General features: G+C 46.8%; 1 protein-coding gene across 1 annotated transcript; it reads right to left on the bottom strand.

Moving 5' to 3' along the window:
- Nucleotides 1-19,256: 19,256 nt before the first annotated feature.
- LOC124044972 (neuropeptides B/W receptor type 2-like) lies at nucleotides 19,257-22,146 on the bottom strand. The gene is made up of 3 exons (XM_046364170.1): nucleotides 22,047-22,146; nucleotides 21,717-21,862; nucleotides 19,257-21,572 (listed from the first exon to the last, which is right to left on the bottom strand). The coding sequence occupies exon 3, from the start codon at nucleotides 21,406-21,408 to the stop codon at nucleotides 20,374-20,376; it is 1,035 nt and encodes a 344-aa protein (XP_046220126.1). The 5' UTR covers nucleotides 21,409-21,572; nucleotides 21,717-21,862; nucleotides 22,047-22,146; the 3' UTR covers nucleotides 19,257-20,373.
- Nucleotides 22,147-23,049: the final 903 nt, after the last annotated feature.

The following is a 23,049-nucleotide window of genomic DNA, read 5'->3' as shown; positions in this document are numbered from 1 at the left end:
TAAATGGTGTGACCAACAACAATAATAATAGTAGTAGTGGACATGGGATTACCATTAACAACAACTACAACAACAATATTAATGAGAATAACAATACATTAAAGCAATGGTAGTGGACCAGTGTCAAAATGACTGAGAAGACTCTCTCTCCTCTCTCTCTTTCTCTCTCCTCTCTCTCTCTCTCTCTCTCTCTCTCTCTCCTTTCTCTCTCCTCTCTCTCCTCTCTCTATCTCTCTCTGTCTCTCTCCCTTTCTCTCTCTCTCTCTCCCCTCGCTCTCTCTCCTCTCTCTCACTCTCTCTCTCCTCTCTCTGCGTACAGACCTAATCATTACCTTAATTTCTAGTGATCCGGTGGAGATTAGAAATGTGATGATATCGTAATGGTTGTCTGCATGGCTGAAGAGAGGAAGCCAAACATTAAATCATAGACAGGATACATAACATGAGAGACAGAACATACACACACACACTCACAAACAGGCATTCAAGTGCCATCTAGTGTTTGACTTTGATTGTAATATTCCTGTCTGCTTTTAGCCCTGAAGCCAACATGGCGTTATACTGCTCCCTGGTGGTAGTACTGAGTGCTGCATGGAGTTATACTGCTCCCTGGTGGTAGTACTAAGTACTGCATGGGGTTATACTGCTCCCTGGTGGTAGTACTGAGTACTGCATGGAGTTATACTGCTCCCTGGTGGTAGTACTAAGTACTGCATGGAGTTATACTGCTCCCTGGTGGTAGTACTGAGTGCTGCATGGAGTTATACGGCTCTCTGGTGGTAGTACTGAGTACTGCATGGGGTTATACTACTCCCTGGTGGTTGTACTGAGTACTGCATTGAGTTATACTGCTCCCTGGTGGTATAGTACTGAGTACTGCATGGAGTTATACTGCGCCCTGGTGGTAGTACTAAGTACTGCATGGAGTTATACTGCTCCCTGGTGGTAGTACTGAGTACTGCATGGAGATATACTGCTCCCTGGTGGTATAGTACTGAGTACTGCATGGAGTTATACTGCTCCCTGGTGGTATAGTACTGAGTACTGCATGGAGTTATACTGCTCCCTGGTGGTATAGTACTGAGTACTGCATGGAGTTATACTGCTCCCTGGTGGTAGTACTGAGTACTGCATGGAGTTATACTGCTCCTTGGTGGTAGTACTGAGTACTGCATGGAGTTATACTGCTCCCTGGTGGTTGTACTGAGTACTGCATGGAGTTATACGGCTCTCTGGTGGTATAGTACTGAGTACTGCATGGAGTTATACTGCTCTGTGGTAGTAGTACTGAGTACTACATGGAGTTATACTGCTCTCTGGTGGTAGTACTGAGTACTGCATGGAGTTATACTGCTCTCTGGTGGTAGTACTGAGTACTGCATGGAGTTATACTGCTCCCTGGTGGTAGTACTGAGTACTGCATAGCGTTATACTGCTCCCTGGTGGTAGTACTGAGTACTGCATGGAGTTATACTGCTCCCTGGTGGTATAGTACTGAGTACTGCATGGAGTTATACTGCTCCCTGGTGGTATAGTACTGAGTACTGCATGGAGTTATACTGCTCCCTGGTGGTAGTACTGAGTACTGCATGGAGTTATACTGCTCCCTGGTGGTAGTACTGAGTACTGCATGGAGTTATACTGCTCCCTGGTGGTAGTACTAAGTACTGCATGGAGTTATACTGCTCCCTGGTGGTAGTACTGAGTGCTGCATGGAGTTATACTGCTCCCTGGTGGTAGTACTAAGTACTGCATGGGGTTATACTGCTCCCTGGTGGTATAGTACTGAGTACTGCATGGACTTATACTGCTCCCTGGTGGTATAGTACTGAGTACTGCATGGAGTTATATTGCTCCCTGGTGGTAGTACTAAGTACTGCATGGAGTTATACTGCTCCCTGCTGGTAGTACTGAGTACTGCATGGGGTTATACTGCTCCCTGGTGGTATAGTACTGAGTACTGCATGGAGTTATACTGCTCCCTGGTGGTATAGTACTGAGTACTGCATGGAGTTATATTGCTCCCTGGTGGTAGTACTAAGTACTGCATGGAGTTATACTGCTCCCTGGTGGTTGTACTGAGTACTGCATGGAGTTATACGGCTCTCTGGTGGTATAGTACTGAGTACTGCATGGAGTTATACTGCTCTGTGGTAGTAGTACTGAGTACTACATGGAGTTATACTGCTCTCTGGTGGTAGTACTGAGTACTGCATGGAGTTATACTGCTCTCTGGTGGTAGTACTGAGTACTGCCTGGAGTTATACTGCTCCCTGGTGGTAGTACTGAGTACTGCATGGAGTTATACTGCTCCCTGGTGGTAGTACTGAGTACTGCATGGAGTTATACTGCTCCCTGGTGGTAGTACTGAGTACTGCATAGCGTTATACTGCTCCCTGGTGGTAGTACTGAGTACTGCATGGAGTTATATTGCTCCCTGGTGGTATAGTACTGAGTACTGCATGGAGTTATACTGCTCCCTGGTGGTTGTACTGAGTACTGCATGGAGTTATACTGCTCCCTGGTGGTATAGTACTGAGTACTGCATGGAGTTATACTGCTCCCTGGTGGTATAGTACTGAGTACTGCATGGAGTTATACTGCTCCCTGGTGGTAGTACTGAGTACTGCATGGAGTTATACTGCTCCTTGGTGGTAGTACTGAGTACTGCATGGAGTTATACTGCTCCCTGGTGGTTGTACTGAGTACTGCATGGAGTTATACGGCTCTCTGGTGGTATAGTACTGAGTACTGCATGGAGTTATACTGCTCTGGTGGTAGTAGTACTGAGTACTACATGGAGTTATACTGCTCTCTGGTGGTAGTACTGAGTACTGCATGGAGTTATACTGCTCTCTGGTGGTAGTACTGAGTACTGCATGGAGTTATACTGCTCCCTGGTGGTAGTACTGAGTACTGCATAGCGTTATACTGCTCCCTGGTGGTAGTACTGAGTACTGCATGGAGTTATACTGCTCCCTGGTGGTATAGTACTGAGTACTGCATGGAGTTATACTGCTCCCTGGTGGTATAGTACTGAGTACTGCATGGAGTTATACTGCTCCCTGGTGGTAGTACTGAGTACTGCATGGAGTTATACTGCTCCCTGGTGGTAGTACTGAGTACTGCATGGAGTTATACTGCTCCCTGGTGGTAGTACTAAGTACTGCATGGAGTTATACTGCTCCCTGGTGGTAGTACTGAGTGCTGCATGGAGTTATACTGCTCCCTGGTGGTAGTACTAAGTACTGCATGGGGTTATACTGCTCCCTGGTGGTATAGTACTGAGTACTGCATGGACTTATACTGCTCCCTGGTGGTATAGTACTGAGTACTGCATGGAGTTATATTGCTCCCTGGTGGTAGTACTAAGTACTGCATGGAGTTATACTGCTCCCTGCTGGTAGTACTGAGTACTGCATGGGGTTATACTGCTCCCTGGTGGTATAGTACTGAGTACTGCATGGAGTTATACTGCTCCCTGGTGGTATAGTACTGAGTACTGCATGGAGTTATATTGCTCCCTGGTGGTAGTACTAAGTACTGCATGGAGTTATACTGCTCCCTGGTGGTTGTACTGAGTACTGCATGGAGTTATACGGCTCTCTGGTGGTATAGTACTGAGTACTGCATGGAGTTATACTGCTCTGTGGTAGTAGTACTGAGTACTACATGGAGTTATACTGCTCTCTGGTGGTAGTACTGAGTACTGCATGGAGTTATACTGCTCTCTGGTGGTAGTACTGAGTACTGCCTGGAGTTATACTGCTCCCTGGTGGTAGTACTGAGTACTGCATGGAGTTATACTGCTCCCTGGTGGTAGTACTGAGTACTGCATGGAGTTATACTGCTCCCTGGTGGTAGTACTGAGTACTGCATAGCGTTATACTGCTCCCTGGTGGTAGTACTGAGTACTGCATGGAGTTATATTGCTCCCTGGTGGTATAGTACTGAGTACTGCATGGAGTTATACTGCTCCCTGGTGGTTGTACTGAGTACTGCATGGAGTTATACTGCTCCCTGGTGGTATAGTACTGAGTACTGCATGGAGTTATACTGCTCCCTGGTGTTATAGTAAAGAGTACTGCATGGAGTTATGCCGCTCCCTGGTGGTATAGTACTGAGTACTGCATGGAGTTATATTGCTCCCTGGTGGTAGTACTAAGTACTGCATGGAGTTATACTGCGCCCTGGTGGTAGTACTGAGTGCTGCATGGAGTTATACTGCTCCCTGGTGGTAGTACTGAGTACTGCATGGAGTTATACTGCTCCCTGGTGGTAGTACTGAGTGCTGCATGGAGTTATAGTGCTCCCTGGTGGTAGTACTGAGTACTGCATGGAGTGATACTGCTCCCTGGTGGTAGTACTGAGTACTGCATGGAGTTATAGTGCTCCCTGGTGGTAGTACTGAGTACTGCATGGAGTTATACTGCTCCCTGGTGGTTGTACTGAGTACTGCATGGAGTTATACTGCTCCCTGGTGGTATAGTACTGAGTACTGCATGGAGTTATACTGCTCCCTGGTGGTATAGTAAAGAGTACTGCATGGAGTTATACCGCTCCCTGGTGGTATAGTACTGAGTACTGCATGGAGTTATATTGCTCCCTGGTGGTAGTACTGCATGGAGTTATACTGCGCCCTGGTGGTAGTACTGAGTGCTGCATGGAGTTATACTGCTCCCTGGTGGTAGTACTGAGTACTGCATGGAGTTATACTGCTCCCTGGTGGTAGTACTGAGTGCTGCATGGAGTTATAGTGCTCCCTGGTGGTAGTACTGAGTACTGCATAGAGTGATACTGCTCCCTGGTGGTAGTACTGAGTACTGCATGGAGTTATAGTGCTCCCTGGTGGTAGTACTGAGTACTGCATGGAGTTATAGTGCTCCCTGGTGGTAGTACTGAGTGCTGCATGGAGTTATACTGCTCCCTGGTGGTAGTACTGAGTGCTGCATGGAGTTATAGTGCTCCCTGGTGGTAGTACTGAGTGCTGCATGGAGTTATAGTACTCCCTGGTGGTAGTACTGAGTGCTGCATGGAGTTATAGTGCTCCCTGGTGGTAGTACTGAGTGCTGCATGGAGTTATAGTGCTCCCTGGTGGTAGTACTGAGTGCTGCATGGAGTTATTGTGCTCCCTGGTGGTAGTACTGAGTGCTGCATGGAGTTATAGTGCTCCCTGGTGGTAGTACTGAGTGCTGCATGGAGTTATACTGCTCCCTGGTGGTAGTACTGAGTGCTGCATGGAGTTATACTGCTCCCTGGTGGTAGTACTGAGTGCTGCATGGAGTTATAGTGCTCCCTGGTGGTAGTACTGAGTACTGCATGGAGTTATACTGCTCCCTGGTGGTAGTACTGAGTGCTGCATGGAGTTATAGTGCTCCCTGGTGGTAGTACTGAGTGCTGCATGGAGTTATAGTGCTCCCTGGTGGTAGTACTGAGTGCTGCATGGAGTTATAGTGCTCCCTGGTGGTAGTACTGAGTGCTGCATGGAGTTATAGTGCTCCCTGGTGGTAGTACTGAGTACTGCATGGAGTTATAGTGCTCTCTGGTGGTAGTACTGAGTGCTGCATGGAGTTATAGTGCTCCCTGGTGGTAGTACTGAGTGCTGCATGGAGTTATAGTGCTCCCTGGTGGTAGTACTGAGTGCTGCATGGAGTTATAGTGCTCCCTGGTGGTAGTACTGAGTGCTGCATGGAGTTATAGTGCTCCCTGGTGGTAGTACTGAGTGCTGCATGGAGTTATAGTGCTCCCTGGTGGTAGTACTGAGTGCTGCATGGAGTTATACTGCTCCCTGGTGGTAGTACTGAGTGCTGCATGGAGTTATAGTGCTCCCTGGTGGTAGTACTGAGTACTGCATTGAGTTATAGTGCTCCCTGGTGGTAGTACTGAGTGCTGCATGGAGTTATAGTGCTCCCTGGTGGTAGTACTGAGTGCTGCATGGAGTTATACTGCGCCCTGGTGGTAGTACTGAGTACTGCATGGAGTTATACTGCGCCCTGGTGGTAGTACTGTGCAATAACAACACAGGAGTGAACTGTTGTTGATTTCTGTTTTATTTAATTAGCAGTCAATTGTAAAAAAAATGTAGTGTTTAAAATAAAGATTATTGAAGTAAATTTTAATCTGTGAGTGTAATGTCTAATTCATATCAGCTGAGCCTGTCTCCAACAGAAGTGCATCATGTGTGTGATAGGTGCTGTACGTACAGCACCACTGCTGGAAAACATCTAAACATTTAAGTCGGGTCTGGTCCCTATGAAATCATCCATGTGCAGCTCTACAACATCAACCTTTAATGTCATTTGTTTAAAGCAGATAAACAAGTTTTGCTTAGCTTTGGTTTTAACAATGTTCTGAAGAAACTTGGCTCTCTTATACAGTTAGACAAGAATCCCCTGAGGGGAATTCACAGACTGCAGCGCCTTCCCAAAAACAGACTCTACAACAAACGTGTTATAACTATGCTCCTGTTGGACTTGAACTCTCGCAAACACTCAAGAAGAGAATATGTTGAGGATTGTGTGGTAATAGTATTTAATAGATAATTACGTGAAATAACTTGTTGTTTACAAATAGTGAAGGGGTAGAGGTTATAGTGGGGTAGAGGTTATAGTGGGGTAGAGGTAGAGGTTATAGTGAGGTAGAGGTTATAGTGAGGTAGAGGTTATAGTGAGGTAGAGGTTATAGTGGGGTAGAGGTTATAGTGAGGTAGAGGTTATAGTGAGGTAGAGGTTATAGTGAGGTAGAGTTTATAGTGGGGTAGAGGTAGAGGTTATAGTGAGGTAGAGGTTATAGTGAGGTAGAGGTTATAGTGGGGTAGAGGTAGAGGTTATAGTGAGGTAGAGGTTATAGTGGGGTAGAGGTTATAGTGGGGTAGAGGTAGAGGTTATAGTGAGGTAGAGGTTATAGTGGGGTAGAGGTAGAGGTTATAGTGAGGTAGAGGTTATAGTGGGGTAGAGGTAGAGGTTATAGTGAGGTAGAGGTTATAGTGAGGTAGAGGTTATAGTGAGGTAGAGGTTATAGTGGGGTAGAGGTAGAGGTTATAGTGGGATAGAGGTAGAGGTTATAGTGAGGTAGAGGTTATAGTGGGGTAGAGGTTATAGTGGGGTAGAGGTAGAGGTTATAGTGGGGTAGAGGTTATAGTGGGGTAGAGGTAGAGGTTATAGTGAGGTAGAGGTTATAGTGGGGTAGAGGTAGAGGTTATAGTGAGGTAGAGGTTATAGTGAGGTAGAGGTTATAGTGAGGTAGAGGTAGAGGTTATAGTGGGGTAGAGGTAGAGGTTATAGTGGGATAGAGGTAGAGGTTATAGTGGGATAGAGGTAGAGGTTATAGTGAGGTAGAGGTTATAGTGGGGTAGAGGTAGAGGTTATAGTGAGGTAGAGGTTATAGTGGGGTAGAGGTTATAGTGAGGTAGAGGTAGAGGTTATAGTGGGGTAGAGGTAGAGGTTATAGTGGGCTAGAGGTAGAGGTTATAGTGAGGTAGAGGTTATAGTGAGGTAGAGGTTATAGTGGGGTAGAGGTTATAGTGGGATAGAGGTAGAGGTTATAGTGAGGTAGAGGTTATAGTGGGGTAGAGGTAGAGGTTATAGTGGGGTTGAGGTAGAGGTTATAGTGGGGTTGAGGTAGAGGTTATAGTGGGGTAGAGGTTATAGTGAAGGGGTAGAGGTTATAGTGAGGTAGAGGTTATAGTGGGGTAGAGGTTATAGTGGGGTAGAGGTAGAGGTTATAGTGGGGTAGAGGTAGAGGTTATAGTGGGGTAGTAGGGTGGGGTAGAGGTAGAGGTTATAGTGGGGTAGAGGTAGAGGTTATAGTGGGGTAGAGGTAGAGGTTATAGTGGGGTAGAGGTAGAGATTATAGTGGGGTAGAGGTAGAGGTTATAGTGGGGTAGAGGTAGAGGTTATAGTGGGGTAGAGGTTATAGTGAAGGGGTAGAGGTTATAGTGAGGTAGAGGTTATAGTGGGGTAGAGGTAGAGGTAGAGGTTATAGTGGGGTAGAGGTAGAGGTTATAGTGGGGTAGAGGTAGAGGTTATAGTGGGGTAGAGGTAGAGGTTATAGTGGGGTAGAGGTTATAGTGAGGGGTAGAGGTTATAGTGAGGTAGAGGGTTATAGTGGGGTAGAGGTTATAGTGGGGTAGAGGTAGAGGTTATAGTGGGGTAGAGGTTATAGTGAAGGGGTAGAGGTTATAGTGAGGTAGAGGTTATAGTGGGGTAGAGGTTATAGTGGGGTAGAGGTAGAGGTTATAGTGGGGTAGAGGTTATAGTGAAGGGGTAGAGGTTATAGTGGGGTAGAGGTAGAGGTTATAGTGAAGGTGGTAGAGGTTATAGTGGGGTAGAGGTAGAGGTTATAGTGGGGTAGAGGTTATAGTGAAGGGGTAGAGGTTATAGTGAAGGGGTAGAGGTTATAGTGGGATAGAGGTAGAGGTTATAGTGAGGGTAGAGGTTATAGTGGGGTAGAGGTTATAGTGGGGTAGAGGTAGAGGTTATAGTGAGGTAGAGGTTATAGTGGGGTAGAGGTAGAGGTTATAGTGAAGGGGTAGAGGTAGAGGTTATAGTGGGGTAGAGGTTATAGTGGGGTAGAGGTAGAGGTTATAGTGAAGGGGTAGAGGTAGAGGTTATAGTGGGGTAGAGGTAGAGGTTATAGTGGGGTAGAGGTAGAGGTTATAGTGGGGTAGAGGTTATAGTGAAGGGGTAGAGGTAGAGGTTATAGTGAGGTAGAGGTAGAGGTTATAGTGAAGGGGTAGAGGTAGAGGTTATAGTGGGGTAGAGGTAGAGGTTATAGTGGGGTAGAGGTAGAGGTTATAGTGAGGTAGAGGTTATAGTGGGGTAGAGGTAGGTTATAGTGGGGTAGAGGTAGAGGTTATAGTGGGGTAGAGGTTATAGTGAGGTAGAGGTAGAGGTAGAGTTATAGTGAGGTAGAGGTTATAGTGAGGTAGAGGTTATAGTGGGGGTAGAGGTAGAGGTTATAGTGGGGTAGAGGTAGAGGTTATAGTGGGGTAGAGGTAGAGGTTATAGTGGGGTAGAGGTAGAGGTTATAGTGGGGTAGAGGTAGAGGTTATAGTGAAGGGGTAGAGGTAGAGGTTATAGTGGGGTAGAGGTTATAGAGGGGTAGAGGTTATAGTGGGAAGGGTAGAGGTAGAGGTTATAGTGGTAGAGGTAGAGGTTATAGTGGGGTAGAGGTAGAGGTTATAGTGAGGTAGAGGTTATAGTGGGGTAGGTAGAGGTTATAGTAGGTAGAGGTAGAGGTTATAGTGGGGTAGAGGTAGAGGTTATAGTGGGGTAGAGGTTATAGTGGGGTAGAGGTTATAGAGGTTATAGTGGGGTAGAGGTTATAGTGGGGTAGAGGTAGAGGTTATAGTGGGGTAGAGGTAGAGGTTATAGTGAGGTAGAGGTTATAGTGAGGTAGAGGTTATAGTGGGGTAGAGGTTATAGTGGGGTAGAGGTAGAGGTTATAGTGGGGTAGAGGTTATAGTGGCAATGGGCTCCTCTTCCTCTAGTGGCTGTGAGGCTCCTCCTCCTCTCCGTGAGGTAGGTAGAGGTTATAGTGAAGGGGTCTCCTCCTCCTTTGAGGGCTAGAGGTTATAGTGGGGTATGTGGTAGAGGTTATAGTGAAGGGTAGAGGTAGAGGTTATAGTGGCTGTGAGGTAGAGGTTATAGTGGGGTAGAGGTAGAGGTTATAGTGGGGTAGAGGTTATAGTGGGTAGAGGTTATAGTGGGGTAGAGGTTATAGTGGGCTAGTGTAGAGGTTATAGTGAGGTAGAGGTAGAGGTTTATAGTGGGGTAGAGGTAGAGGTTATGTGGCTGTGAGGTATGTGAGGTTAGAGTGGCTGTAGGTGGTAGAGGTTATAGCTGGGGTAGAGGTAGAGGTTATAGTGGGTAGGTAGAGGTTATAGTGAGGTAGAGGGTAGAGGTTATAGGGGTGAGGTGAGGCTCCTCCTCTCTATGTAGCTGTGAGGCTTATAGTGGGGTAGAGGTAGAGGTTATAGTGGCTGGGGCTAGAGGTAGAGGTTATAGTGAAGGGTATGTGGCTAGAGGTTATAGTGGGGTAGATGCTGTAGAGGTTATAGTGAAGGTCCTCCTCCACTAGTGTCTGTGAGGTTATAGTGGGGTAGAGGTTATAGGTTATAGAGGTTATAGGGGTAGAGGTAGAGGTTATAGTGCTGGGGCTCCTCCTCCTCTATGTGGCTGAGGTTATAGTGGGTGAGGCTCCTAGAGGTTATAGTGAGGCTCCTAGAGGTAGAGGTTATAGTGGGGTAGTGGCTGTGAGGTTATAGTTAGTTTTGCTGTGAGGTTATAGTGGGGTAGAGGTAGAGGTTATAGTGAAGGGGTAGAGGTAGAGGTTATAGTGGGTAGAGGTTATCCTCTATGAAGGGGTAGTGGTAGAGGTTATAGTGGGTAGAGGTAGAGGTTATAGTGATGTGAGCTGTGAGGTTATAGTGGCTGTAGAGGTTATAGTGGCTGTGAGGGGTAGAGGCTAGAGGTTATAGTGCTGTGAGGTTATAGTGGCTGTAGAGGTTATAGTGAAGGGGTAGAGGTAGAGGCTTATCCTCTATGGGGTAGAGGTAGAGGTTATAGTGAGGTAGAGTTTATAGTGAGGTAGAGGTTATAGTGGGGTAGAGGTTATAGTGGGATAGAGGTTAGAGGTTATAGTGGGTAGAGGTTAGTGAGGCTCCTCCTAGTGGCTGGTGAGGTTATAGTGGGATAGAGGTAGAGGTTCCTAGTGAGGTAGAGGTTATAGTGGGGTGGCTGTAGAGGCTTATAGTGAGGTAGAGGTCCTATCTCTTTAGAGGTTATAGTGGGCTAGAGGTTATAGTGGGGTAGAGGTAGAGGTTATAGTGGGTAGAGGTTATAGTGGGGTAGAGGTAGAGGTTATAGTGAGGTAGAGGTTATAGTGAGGTAGAGGTTATAGTGGGGTAGAGTTGGAGGTTATAGTGAGGTAGAGGTTATAGTGGGGTAGAGGTAGAGGTTATAGTGAGGTAGAGGTTATAGTGAGGTAGAGGTTATAGTGAGGTAGAGGTTATAGTGGGGTACTACTTGTCTGTGAGGCTCCTCCTCCTCTATGTGGCTGTGAGGCTCCTCCTCCTCTATGTGGCAATGAGGCTCCTCTTCCTCTATGTGGCTGTGAGGCTCCTCCTCCCTCCTCCTCCGCTATGTGGCTTTGAGGCTCCTCCTCCCTCCTCCTCCTCTATGTGGTTGTGAGGCTCCTCCTCCTCTATGTGTGTGTGAGGCTCCTCCTCTTCTATGTGGCTGTGAGGCTCCTCCTCCTCTATGTGGCTGTGAAGCTCCTCCTCCTCCCTCCTCCTCCTCTATGTGGGTGTGAGGCTCCTCCTCCTCTATGTGGCTGTGAAGCTCCTCCTCCTCCTCCTCCTCCTCTATGTGGGTGTGAGGCTCCTCCTCTTCTATGTGGCTGTGAGGCTCCTCCTCTTCTATGTGGCTGTGAGGCTCCTCCTTCCTCTATGTGGCTGTGAAGCTCCTCCTCTTCCACCGTTTCTGTTAGGCTCCTCCTCCTCTATGTGGCAATGAGGCTCCTCCTCCTCTATGTGGGTGTGAGGCTCCTCCTCCTCTATGTGGCAATGAGGCTCCTCCTCCTCTATGTGGCTGTGAGGCTCCTCCTCCTCTATGTGGCTGTGAGGCTCCTCCTCCTTTGAGATGCTGTAAGGCTCCTCCTCCTCTATGTGGCTGTGAGGTCCTCCTCCACCGTTTCTGTGAGGCTCCTCCTCCTCTATGTGGCTGTGAGATCCTCATCCACCGTTTCTGTGAGGCTCCTCCACCTCTATGCTGCTGTGAGGCTCCTCCTCCTCTATGTGGCTATGAGGCTCCTCCTCCTCTATGTGGCTGTGAGGCTCCTCCTCCTCTATGTGGCTGTGAGGTCCTCCTCCACCGTTTCTGTGAGGCTCCTCCTCCTCTATGTGGCTGTGAGATCCTCATCCACCGTTTCTGTGAGGCTCCTCCACCTCTATGCTGCTGTGAGGCTCCTCCTCCTCTATGTGGCTATGAGGCTCCTCCTCCTCTATGTGGCTGTGAGGCTCCTCCTCCTCTATGTGGCTGTGAGGCTCCTCTTCCACCGTTTCTGTTAGGCTCCTCCTCCTTTATGTGGCAATGAGGCTCCTCCTCTCTGTGGCTGTGAGGCTCCTCCTCTTCCTCTTAGTGTTGCTGTGAGGCTTCTCCTCCTCTATGTGGCAATGAGGCTCCTCCTCCTCTATGTGGCTGTGAGGCTCCTCCTCTTCCTCCTAGTGTTGCTGTGAAGCTTCTCCTCCTCTATGTGGCTGTGAGGCTCCTCCTCCTCTATGCTGCTGTGAGGCTCCTCCTCCTCTATGCTGCTGTGAGGCTCCTCCTCCTCTATGCTGCTGTGAGGCTCCTCCTCCTCTTTGTGGCTGTGAGGCTCCTCCTCCTCTATGCTGCTGTGAGGCTCCTCCTCCTCTATGCTGCTGTGAGGCTCCTCCTCCTCTATGCTGCTGTGAGGCTCCTCCTCCTCTATGTGGCTGTGAGACTCCTCCTCTCAGTGGCTGTGAGGCTCCTCCTCCTCTTTGTGGCTGTGAGGCTCCTCCTCCTCTTTGTGGCTGTGAGGCTCCTCCTCCTCTCTGTGGCTGTGAGGCTCCTCCTCCTCTTTGTGGCTGTGAGGCTCCTCCTCCTCTCTGTGGCTGTGAGGCTCCTCCTCCTCTATGTGGCTGTGAGGCTCCTCCTCTTAGTGGCTGTGAGGTCCTCCTCCTCCTATGTTGCTGTGAGACTCCTCCTCTTAGTGGCTGTGAGGCTCCTCCTCTATGTGGCTGTGAGGCTCCTCCTCTTAGTGGCTGTGAGGCTCCTCCTCTAGATGTCTGTGAGGCTCCTCCTCTTAGTGGCTGTGAGGCTCCTCCTCTTAGTGGCTGTGAGGCTCCTCCTCCTCTATGTGGCTGTGAGGCTCCTCCTCTTAGTGGCTGTGAGGCTCCTCCTCTATGTTGCTGTGAGGCCCCTCTTAGTGGCTGTGAGGCTCCTCCTCCTCTATGGTTTCTGCATTACGATGTGTTATTATCTATGCATAAGTCACCTTAGTAACTCTACCTACATATATATATTACCTCACATTGACTCTGTACTTGTCCCCGCCACACGTGACTATTTTTCTGAATTGGTTTGGATTTAACATGACATTGTAACATTCTATGGTGCCCATGTCACCATTCCATTAACATAATGTTATGTAACTGAATGTCTAGCCTGGTTGCCAGTTGTTTTAGATTCCACTCCATTCCTTGCCATTGAGTAGGCCTACAAGGAGTGGAATGTTTTATAAACAGACTGGCAACCAGGCTGGTCTACTGAATGTCTAGAGTTGGCTCAACTCACTAAATACACTATATGACTCTGGAGATATCTAGGTTAGCACAATGTATCATTGGACATGATTGTTTATTTTATTTTTAATAAGAAATCATTTAACTTACTGAACAGTGACTGCCTGGTAACATTTATACTGAACAAAAATATAAACGCCAAGTGTTGGTCCCATGTTTCATGAGCTGAAATAAAATATCCCAGAAATGTTCCATTATGAACAAAAAGCTTATTTGTCTAATTTGTTTACATCCCTGTTAGTGAGCATTTCTGCTTTTCCAAGATAATCCATCTACCTGACAGGTGTGGCATGTCAAGAAGCTGATTAAAGAGCATGATAATTACACAGGTGCACCTTGTGCTGTGAACAATAAAAGGCCACTCTAAATTGTGCAGTTTTGTCACACAACACAATGCCACAGATGTCTCAAGATTTGAGAGAGCGTGTAATTGGCATACTGAATGCAGGAATGTCCACCAGAGCTGTTGCCAGATAATTTGATGTTCCCGTCTCTACCATAAGCCGCTTCCAACGTCGTTTTAAAGAATTTGTCAGTACGTCAAACCAGACTCACAACCCGAAGACCCCGTGTAACCACACCAGCCCAGGACCTCCACATCTGGCTGCTAAACCTGTGGAATCGTCTGAGACCAGCCACCTGGACACCTGATGACCAGCCACCTGGACACCTGACGACCAGACACCTGACGACCAGACACCTGATGACCAGACACCTGGACACCTGATGACCAGACACCTGGACACCTGAACACCAGACACCTGACACCTGACGACCAGACACCTGACGACCAGACACCTGGACACCTGACGACCAGACACCTGGACACCTGACGACCAGACACCTGACGACCAGACACCTGACGACCAGACACCTGGACACCTGACGACCAGCCACCTGGACACCAGACACCTGACGACCAGACACCTGGACACCTGATGACCAGACACCTGGACACCTGACGACCAGACACCTGACGACCAGACACCTGATGACCAGACACCTGGACACCTGACGACCAGCCACCTGGACACCTGACGACCAGACACCTGGACACCTGACGACCAGACACCTGGAAACCTGTCGACCAGCCACCTGGACACCTGTCGACCAGCCACCTGGACACCTGACGACCAGCCACCTGACGACCAGACACCTGGACACCTGTCGACCAGCCACCTGGACACCTGTCGACCAGCCACCTGGACACCTGACGACCAGACACCTGGACACCTGACGACCAGACAGCTGACGACCAGACACCTGATGACCAGACACCTGGACACCTGATGACCAGACACCTGATGACCAGACACCTGATGACCAGACACCTGGACACCTGACGACCAGACACCTGATGACCAGACACCTGGACACCTGACGACCAGACACCTGGACACCTGACGACCAGCCACCTGGACACCTGACGACCAGCCACCTGACGACCAGACACCTGGACACCTGACGACCAGCCACCTGATGACCAGACACCTGGACACCTGACGACCAGACACCTGACGACCAGACACCTGGACACCTGACGACCAGACACCTGGACACCTGACGACCAGACACCTGGACACCTGACGACCAGACACCTGGACACCTGACGACCAGACACCTGGACACCTGACGACCAGACACCTGGACACCTGACAACCAGACACCTGGACACCTGACGACCAGACACCTGGACACACCTGGACACCTGACCACCTGGACACCTGACGACCAGACACCTGATGACCAGACACCTGGGCACCTGACGACCAGACACCTGACACCTGACGACCAGACACCTGACACCTGACGACCAGACACCTGGACACCTGACGACCAGACACCTGGACACCTGACGACCAGACACCTGATAAAACTGAGGAGTATTTATATCTGTAATAAAGCCCTTTTTGTGGGGTAAACTTGTTCTGATTGGCTGGGCCTCTTCTCCCCCTGTGGGTAAACGGGGTCTTCGGATTGTGAGTCTTGATTGATGTACTGACAAATTCTCTAAAACGTTATCGGAAGCGGCTTATGGTAGAGAAATTAACATTCAACGTCTGCGCCCCTGCCCAGTCATGTGAAATCCATAGATTAGGGCCTAATGAATTTATTATAAAATTGACTGATTTCCTTCTATGAACTGTAACTTGTTGCGTTTATATTTTTGGTTCTGTCACATCCTGACCTTAGTTCCTTTATCATGTCTTTGTGTTAGTTTAGTCAGGCGTGAGTTGGGGTGGGTAGTCTATGTTCTTTTTTCTATGTTGTATTTCTGTGTTTGGCCTGGTATGGTTCTCAATCAGAGGCAGCTGTCGATCGTTGTCTCTGATTGAGAATCATACTTAGGTAGCCTGGTTGTCTCTGATTGACAATCATACTTAGGTAGCCTGGTTGTCTCTGATTGAGAATCATACTTAGGTAGCCTGGTTGTCTCTGATTGACAATCATACTTAGGTAGCCTGGTTGTCTCTGATTGAGAATCATACTTAGGTAGCCTGGTTGTCTCTGATTGAGAATCATACTTAGGAAGCCTTGTTGTCTCTGATTGAGAATCATACTTAGGTAGCCTGGTTGTCTCTGATTGAGAACCATACTTAGGTAGCCTGGTTGTCTCTGATTGAGAATCATACTTAGGTAGCCTGGTTGTCTCTGATTGAGAATCATACTTAGGTAGCCTTGTTGTCTCTGATTGAGAACCATACTTAGGTAGCCTGGTTGTCTCTGATTGAGAATCATACTTAGGTAGCCTGGTTGTCTCTGATTGAGAACCATACTTAGGTAGCCTGGTTGTCTCTGATTGAGAATCATACTTAGGTAGCCTGGTTGTCTCTGATTGAGAATCATACTTAGGTAGCCTGGTTTAGAATCATCTGAGCCTGGTTGTCTCTGAGAATCATACTTAGTGTAGCCTGGTTGTCTCTGATTGAGAATCATCTTAGGTAGCCTGGTTGTCTGATTGAGAATCATAATTAGGTAGCCTGGTTGTCTCTAGATTGAGAATCATACATTAGCCTGGTTGTCTCTGATTGAGAATCATGCCACAGATGTCTCTGATTGAGAATCATACTTAGGTAGCCTGGTTGTCTCTGATTGAGAATCATACATAGGTAGCCTGTTTTCCCCATTTTGGTGGTGTTCTCTCTAAGGTCCATTATGAACTAGAGCCCTCCTACAAATAAACCACAGTGTTCTCTCTAAGGTCCATTATGAACTAGATCCCCCTACAAATAAACCACAGTGTTCTCTCTAAGGTCCATTATGAACTAGATCCCTCCTACAAATAAACCACAGTGTTCTCTCTAAGGTCCATTATGAACTAGATCCCTCCTACAAATAAACCACAGTGTTCTCTCTAAGGTCCATTATAAACTAGATCCCCCCTACAAATAAACCACAGTGTTCTCTCTAAGGTCCATTATAAACTAGATCCCCCCTACAAATAAACCACAGTGTTCTCTCTAAGGTCCATTATAAACTAGATCCCTCCTACAAATAAACCACAGTGTTCTCTGTATGGTCCATTATGAACTAGATCCCCCCTACAAATAAACCACAGTGTTCTCTCTAAGGTCCATTATAAACTAGATCCCTCCTACAAATAAACCACAGTGTTCTCTGTATGGTCCATTATGAACTAGATCCCTCCTACAAATAAACCACAGTGTTCTCTCTAAGGTCCATTATGAACGAGAGCCCTCCTACAAATAAACCACCCACAGTGTTCTCTCTAAGGTCCATTATGAACGAGAGCCCTCCTACAAATAAACCACTGTGTTCTCTCTAAGGTCCATTATGAACCTGACAAAGCCCTCCTGACAAACCTAAAAATGAAACCAGACACCTGTTCTCTCTAAGGTCCATTATGAACGAGAGCCCTCCTACAAATAAACCACAGTGTTCTCTCTAAGGTCCATTATGAACTAGATCCCTCCTACAAATAAACCACAGTGTTCTCTCTAAGGTCCATTATAAACTAGATCCCTCCTACAAATAAACCACAGGTTCACTGGACACCTAAGGTCCATTATACAAATAAACCAGACACCTCCTACAACCTAAACCACAGTGTTCTCTCTAAGGTCCATTATGAACTAGACCCTCCTACAAATAAACCACAGTGTTCTCTCTAAGGTCCATTATGAACCACCAGACACCTGGCCATTATAAACCCCCTCCTACAAATAAACCACACACCTGTTCTCTCTAAGGTCCATTATAAACTAGATCCCTCCTACAAATAAACCACAGTGTTCTCTCTAAGGTCCATTATGACACCTGGACACCCCAGACACCTGGACAAATAAACCAGACAGTGTTCTCTCTAAGGTCCACCTATGAACTAGATCCCCCCTACAAATAAACCACAGTGTTATATCTCTAAGGTCCATTTAAACTAGATCCCTCCTAAAAATAAACCACAGTGTTCTGATAAGGTCCATTATAGAACTAGATCCCCCTACAAATAAACCACAGTGTTCTCTCTAAGGTCCATTATGAACTAGATTGATGTAAACCACAGTTTCTCTCGGAAGCGGCTTAGGTAGAGAAATTATAAACTAAGGTCCATCGCCCCTACCCAGTCAAATAAACCACAGTGTTCTCTCTAAGGTCCATTATAAACTAGATCCCTCCTACAAATAAACCAAGTGTTCTCTCTAAGGTCCATTATGAACTAGATTCCTCCTACAAATAAACCACAGTGTTCTCTCAAGGTCCATTATGAACTAGAGCCCTCCTACAAATAAACCACCCAGTGTTCTCTCTAAGGTCCATTATGAACTAGATCCCCCTACAAATAAACCACAGTGTTCTCTCTAAGGTCCATTATAAACTAGATCCCTCCTGATTGATAAACCACAGTGTTCTCTGGTTGTCTCCATTATGAACTAGAGGTAGCCTGGTAAACCACAGTGTTCTCTCTAAGGTCCATTATGAACTAGAAGCCTTGTTGTCTCTGATTGAGAATCTAAGGTCCATGGTTGTCTCTGATTGAGATCCCTCCTACAAATAAACCACAGTGTTCTCTCTAAGGTCCATTATGAACAGAGCCCTCCTCAAATAAACCTCTCTAAGGTCCATTATGATTGAGAATCATACAAATAAACCACAGTGTTCTCTCTAAGGTCCATTATGTAGATCTGATAAACCACAGGTTCCAAGGTCCATTATAAACTAGAACAAATAAACCACAGTGTTCTCTCTAAGGTCCATTGAGAACCAAACTAGGTAGCCTGGTTGTCAAATAAACCACAGTGTTCTCCTGGTCCATGATTGAGTTATAACCCCAATCATAACCACCCACAGTGTTCTAAGGTCCATTATAAACTAGATTGTCCTCAAATAAACCACAGTGTTCTCTCTAAGGTCCATTATGAACTAGATCCCTCCTACAAATAAACCACAGTGTTCTCTCTAAGGTCCATTATGAACTAGATCCCTCCTCAAATAAACCAAGGTTCTCTCTAAGGTCCATTATCTCTAGATCCCTCCTACAAATAAACCACAGTGTTCTCTCTAAGGTCCATGATGAACTAGATCCCTCCTACAAATAAACCACAGTGTTCTGTCTCTAAGATTGAGAATCCATTATAAACTAGATCCCTCCTACAAATAAACCACAGTGTTCTCACTAAGGTGAACTTCCCTCTCCACAGTAAGGTCCATTATGAACTAGAGCCCAGTGTTCCTCTACCAAATAAACAAATAAACACAGTGTCCATTATGAACTAGATTCCCCCTACAAATAAACCAGTGTTCTCTCTAAGGTCCATTATAAACTAGATCCCTCCTACAAATAAACCACAGTGTTCTCTCTAAGGTCCATTATAAACTAGATCCCTCCTACAAATAAACCACACAGTTTTTTGCTTATGTTTTATTTGTCATCAGATATAAAACTCAATGAATTGATGTCTGTATGATACAGCGTATTAACTGCTACCTATGAACAGAACATGTGGGCCCTCTTGGTATCGGGGACAAAAGCAACAAGTCATTTTCAATGTGTGTCATGTCAACACAAACGATTACTTGAACTTGAACATGTAAATATGTTGTTATTATTATCCGTAAGATAGACTGACTGAAAAGTAGAATTAGTTCACATCTTTAGTTGTATTAGGACTATGCACTATAGTTGACCCAGTTTGTCTATGGTTCACAATGACAGGCCAGAATAACGCCTATGTATTTACAGTGCAGGCTACCTGCCCTTACTACAGTGTAGGCTACCTGCCCTTACTACAGTGTAGGCTACCTGCCCTTACTACAGTGTAGGCTACCTGCACTTACTACAGTGTAGGCTACCTGCCCTTACTACAGTGTAGGCTACCTGCCCTCACTACAGTGTAGGCTACCTGCCCTCACTACAGTGGAGGCTACCTGCCCTCACTACAGTGGAGGCTACCTGCCCTCACTACAGTGTAGGCTACCTGCCCTCACTACAGTGGAGGCTACCTGCCCTCACTACAGTGGAGGCTACCTGCCCTCACTACAGTGTAGGCTACCTGCCCTCACTACAGTGTAGGCTACCTGCCCTTACTACAGTGTAGGCTACCTGCCCTCACTACAGTGTAGGATACCTGCCCTCACTACAGTGGAGGCTACCTGCCCTCTCACTACAGTGGAGGCTACCTGCCCTCTCACTACAGTGGAGGCTACCTGCCCTCACAATAGTGGAGGCTACCTGCCCTCTCACTACAGTGGAGGCTACCTGCCCTCTCACTACAGTGGAGGCTACCTGCCCTCACAATAGTGGAGGCTACCTGACTTCTCAGGACACCAGGGGGAGACAAATGTCCATGAAAAATAAATACTCCCCTCCAATCCTGGCCAATCCTGGCCATATGATTCCATATTAGTTATTCCATATTATATATTCCATGTTAAATATTAAATATTAAATATTTAAGTCATACCATGGCAACAATGATAATCACCTAATGTAGATTCAAGCAAACATAAATAATATGATCATAGTTTATTTTTGAATGGCATCAGTATTAACATACCATATTGTATCCACTATCCACTAAGCCTGTCGGAAATTACATTCCTGCCGGTCTACATTCTAGCATCTTTTTGAACGCTTTCCTGAAGCTGTCATCCAGAAAGGCGTAAAGAAAAGGGTTCAGACAAGAGTTGGCGTAGCTGAGGCTGGTGATGAAGTAGGACAACCCGATGAGCAGCGGAGTGGTCCGCAGGTCGGTGGTGAGAGCCACTATGGTGCTGAGGTGAAACCCCGTCCAACAGAACAGACACACCGCTAAGACTATAAACACCATAATAGTTACTTTCTTTTTAGCCTTGTCCAGCGCCTTGGCGTTGGAGTTGAGGCGCATGTTCCGTAGTTTGTACAGCATCATGGTGTAGAGAATACAGATGGTCGACACCGGGATGGCAAAGCCGAGGATCAGGGTGTATATCCGGCTCGCCTTGAACCACAAACTCTCCGGGCTCGGGAAGCTGAGGACGCAGCTTTTCCGGTCCAAGTCATCGGGACTGATGTAGACCCCGGCGAATACAGTGAAAGGCATCACGATAAGAATCACGAGGATCCAGACGCACAGGCTCACTATCTTGGCCGCGCGGTACGTGCGGTACGGCATACGCTTGGAACGCACCGTCGCCAGAACGACCAGATAACGGTCCACACTCATAACCGTCAGGAAGTAGATACTGGAGAAGATGTTATAGTGGTCTATGCTCAGGATGACCTTACACAGCACCTCTCCTAAGGGCCAGTAGTGGAGCAGGTGCTCGGCGATGTTGATGGGTAGGACCAGGGTAAACAGGTCGTCGGCTATCGCCAAGTTTAGGATAAACATATTGGTCACCGTCTTCATTTTAGGCGCTTTGAGGATAACGTAGATAACGGCCGTGTTCCCCGTTAAACCCACGGCGCATATTACCGAATAGATCACAGGCAGGACTACATAGAGGTCCGCGTAAAAGTAGAACTCTGATTGGGGCGTGCAGTTCAGATCTGTCCGGTTAGTCGCGCTCAGATAATAGTAGTCCGTGGATTCGTTACACACCACCGGAAATACCCTGCGGCTGTTCGAGATAGATATATTCTCCATCTTCTAAGTCTTCTAATGTTTTATTGCACGTAAGAATAGAGGAAAGCACGTCGTTCAGGATGCATGTTTGTTTAGAGGTAAAACAGGCAGTGGTGAAGTGTCATTTTGGCTCTTGTGTAGGTCGTCTCTGTCTGATTTTACGCACGCATTCCGCATCACGAAATCTATGGAGAGCAGAAATATGGAATACAAATGAAAAGCAGTACATCACAACAAACCTCTTCTGCTGTTAAGAGTTTATTCACAACACATTATATCATAATTTAACCCACATCTATCACAATGGATTGGATAAACACAACACCCACCTATACGATATAGATCCACTTTGCACAGACGTCAATTCAACGTATATTCCCAGCCAGCTCCACGTTGGCTCAAAGTAATTGAATTGAAAATGATGTAGAAGCAACGTTGATTCCCGGTGGTGACGCACTGTTATTTGAGTTATAACCTGCAATAGGACCACAATTATAAATGTTATTTTAAACCGAGAGTGCAGAAATACATTTTCAACAATAATAATATTTACGTTTTTTAAATGTATTTTCCAGACCATACACATGACATATCACGTGGTCATCATGTTTGTGCCACAATCAAAAGTAACAAAAACAAAAGCTCAATTAGGGGCTTACCCGTGCTCGTGGACGCTCGCTCCTTCTCCTTTCTGTCTTCTGTGCTGCGGTGAGCAGCAGCAGCAGCAGCGAACTGGAGATGTCCACGTCCCAACCAGTTGGACCGGAGGAAAACACTGGACGGGTGACGTCAGTCCACAGCACAGCCGCGCAGTGAGGCACAAGGCACTCAGCTCGCTGGAGGTACCCAGAAGTGTTGCTGTACTTCGTGTCCTGTAGTGAGGAATAACCAAGTGATGATATTACTCCTCTGCATAGACATGTGGTGTATTTATTGCAAAGCGTAACTGTTGGCATATTGCTGTGTGGTATGGCTGCTATAGGTGATCATCTTTTTTCTGTATGGATGGAGATCCTAGAGGTTGTTATTGCTCCTGGACTCTAAGTGTATCTGGGCAATATAATGTTATATTGTTTGCCTTGGTGTTGTTACAGTGTGAACATTACAGTGGTCTATGATGGGGACATTACAGTGGTCTGTGATGGGAACATTACAGTGGTCTATGATGGGGACACTACAGTGGTCTATGATGGGGACACTACAGTGGTCTATGATGAGAACATTACAGTGGTCTATGATGGGAACATTACAGTGGTCTATGATAGGGACATTACAGTGGTCTATGATGGGGACATTACAGTGGTCTATGATGGGGACATTACAGTGGTCTATGATGGGAACATTACAGTGGTCTATGATGGGAATATTACAGTGGTCTATGATGGGAACATTACAGTGGTCTATGATGGGGACATTACAGTGGTCTGTGATGGGAACACCACAGTGGTCTATGATGGGAACATTACAGTGGTCTATGATGGGGACATTACAGTGGTCTATGATGGGAACACTACAGTGGTCTATGATGGGGACATTACAGTGGTCTATGATGGGAACATTACAGGTGTCTATGATGGGGACACTACAGTGGTCTATGATGGGAACATTACAGGTGTCTATGATGGGGACACTACAGTGGTCTATGATGGGACATTACAGGTG

Source organism: Oncorhynchus gorbuscha, linkage group LG10 (assembly GCF_021184085.1).
Source record: "Oncorhynchus gorbuscha isolate QuinsamMale2020 ecotype Even-year linkage group LG10, OgorEven_v1.0, whole genome shotgun sequence".
Lineage (NCBI taxonomy): Eukaryota > Metazoa > Chordata > Actinopteri > Salmoniformes > Salmonidae > Oncorhynchus > Oncorhynchus gorbuscha.
Note: the sequence above shows the minus strand (reverse complement) of the source record. Positions and strands in the feature narration are given on the sequence as shown.

Coding starts and splice junctions, on each gene's coding strand:
- LOC124044972 (XM_046364170.1), bottom strand. CDS start 21,408: ATGGAGAATATATCTATCTCGAACAGCCGCAGGGTATTTCCGGTGGTG.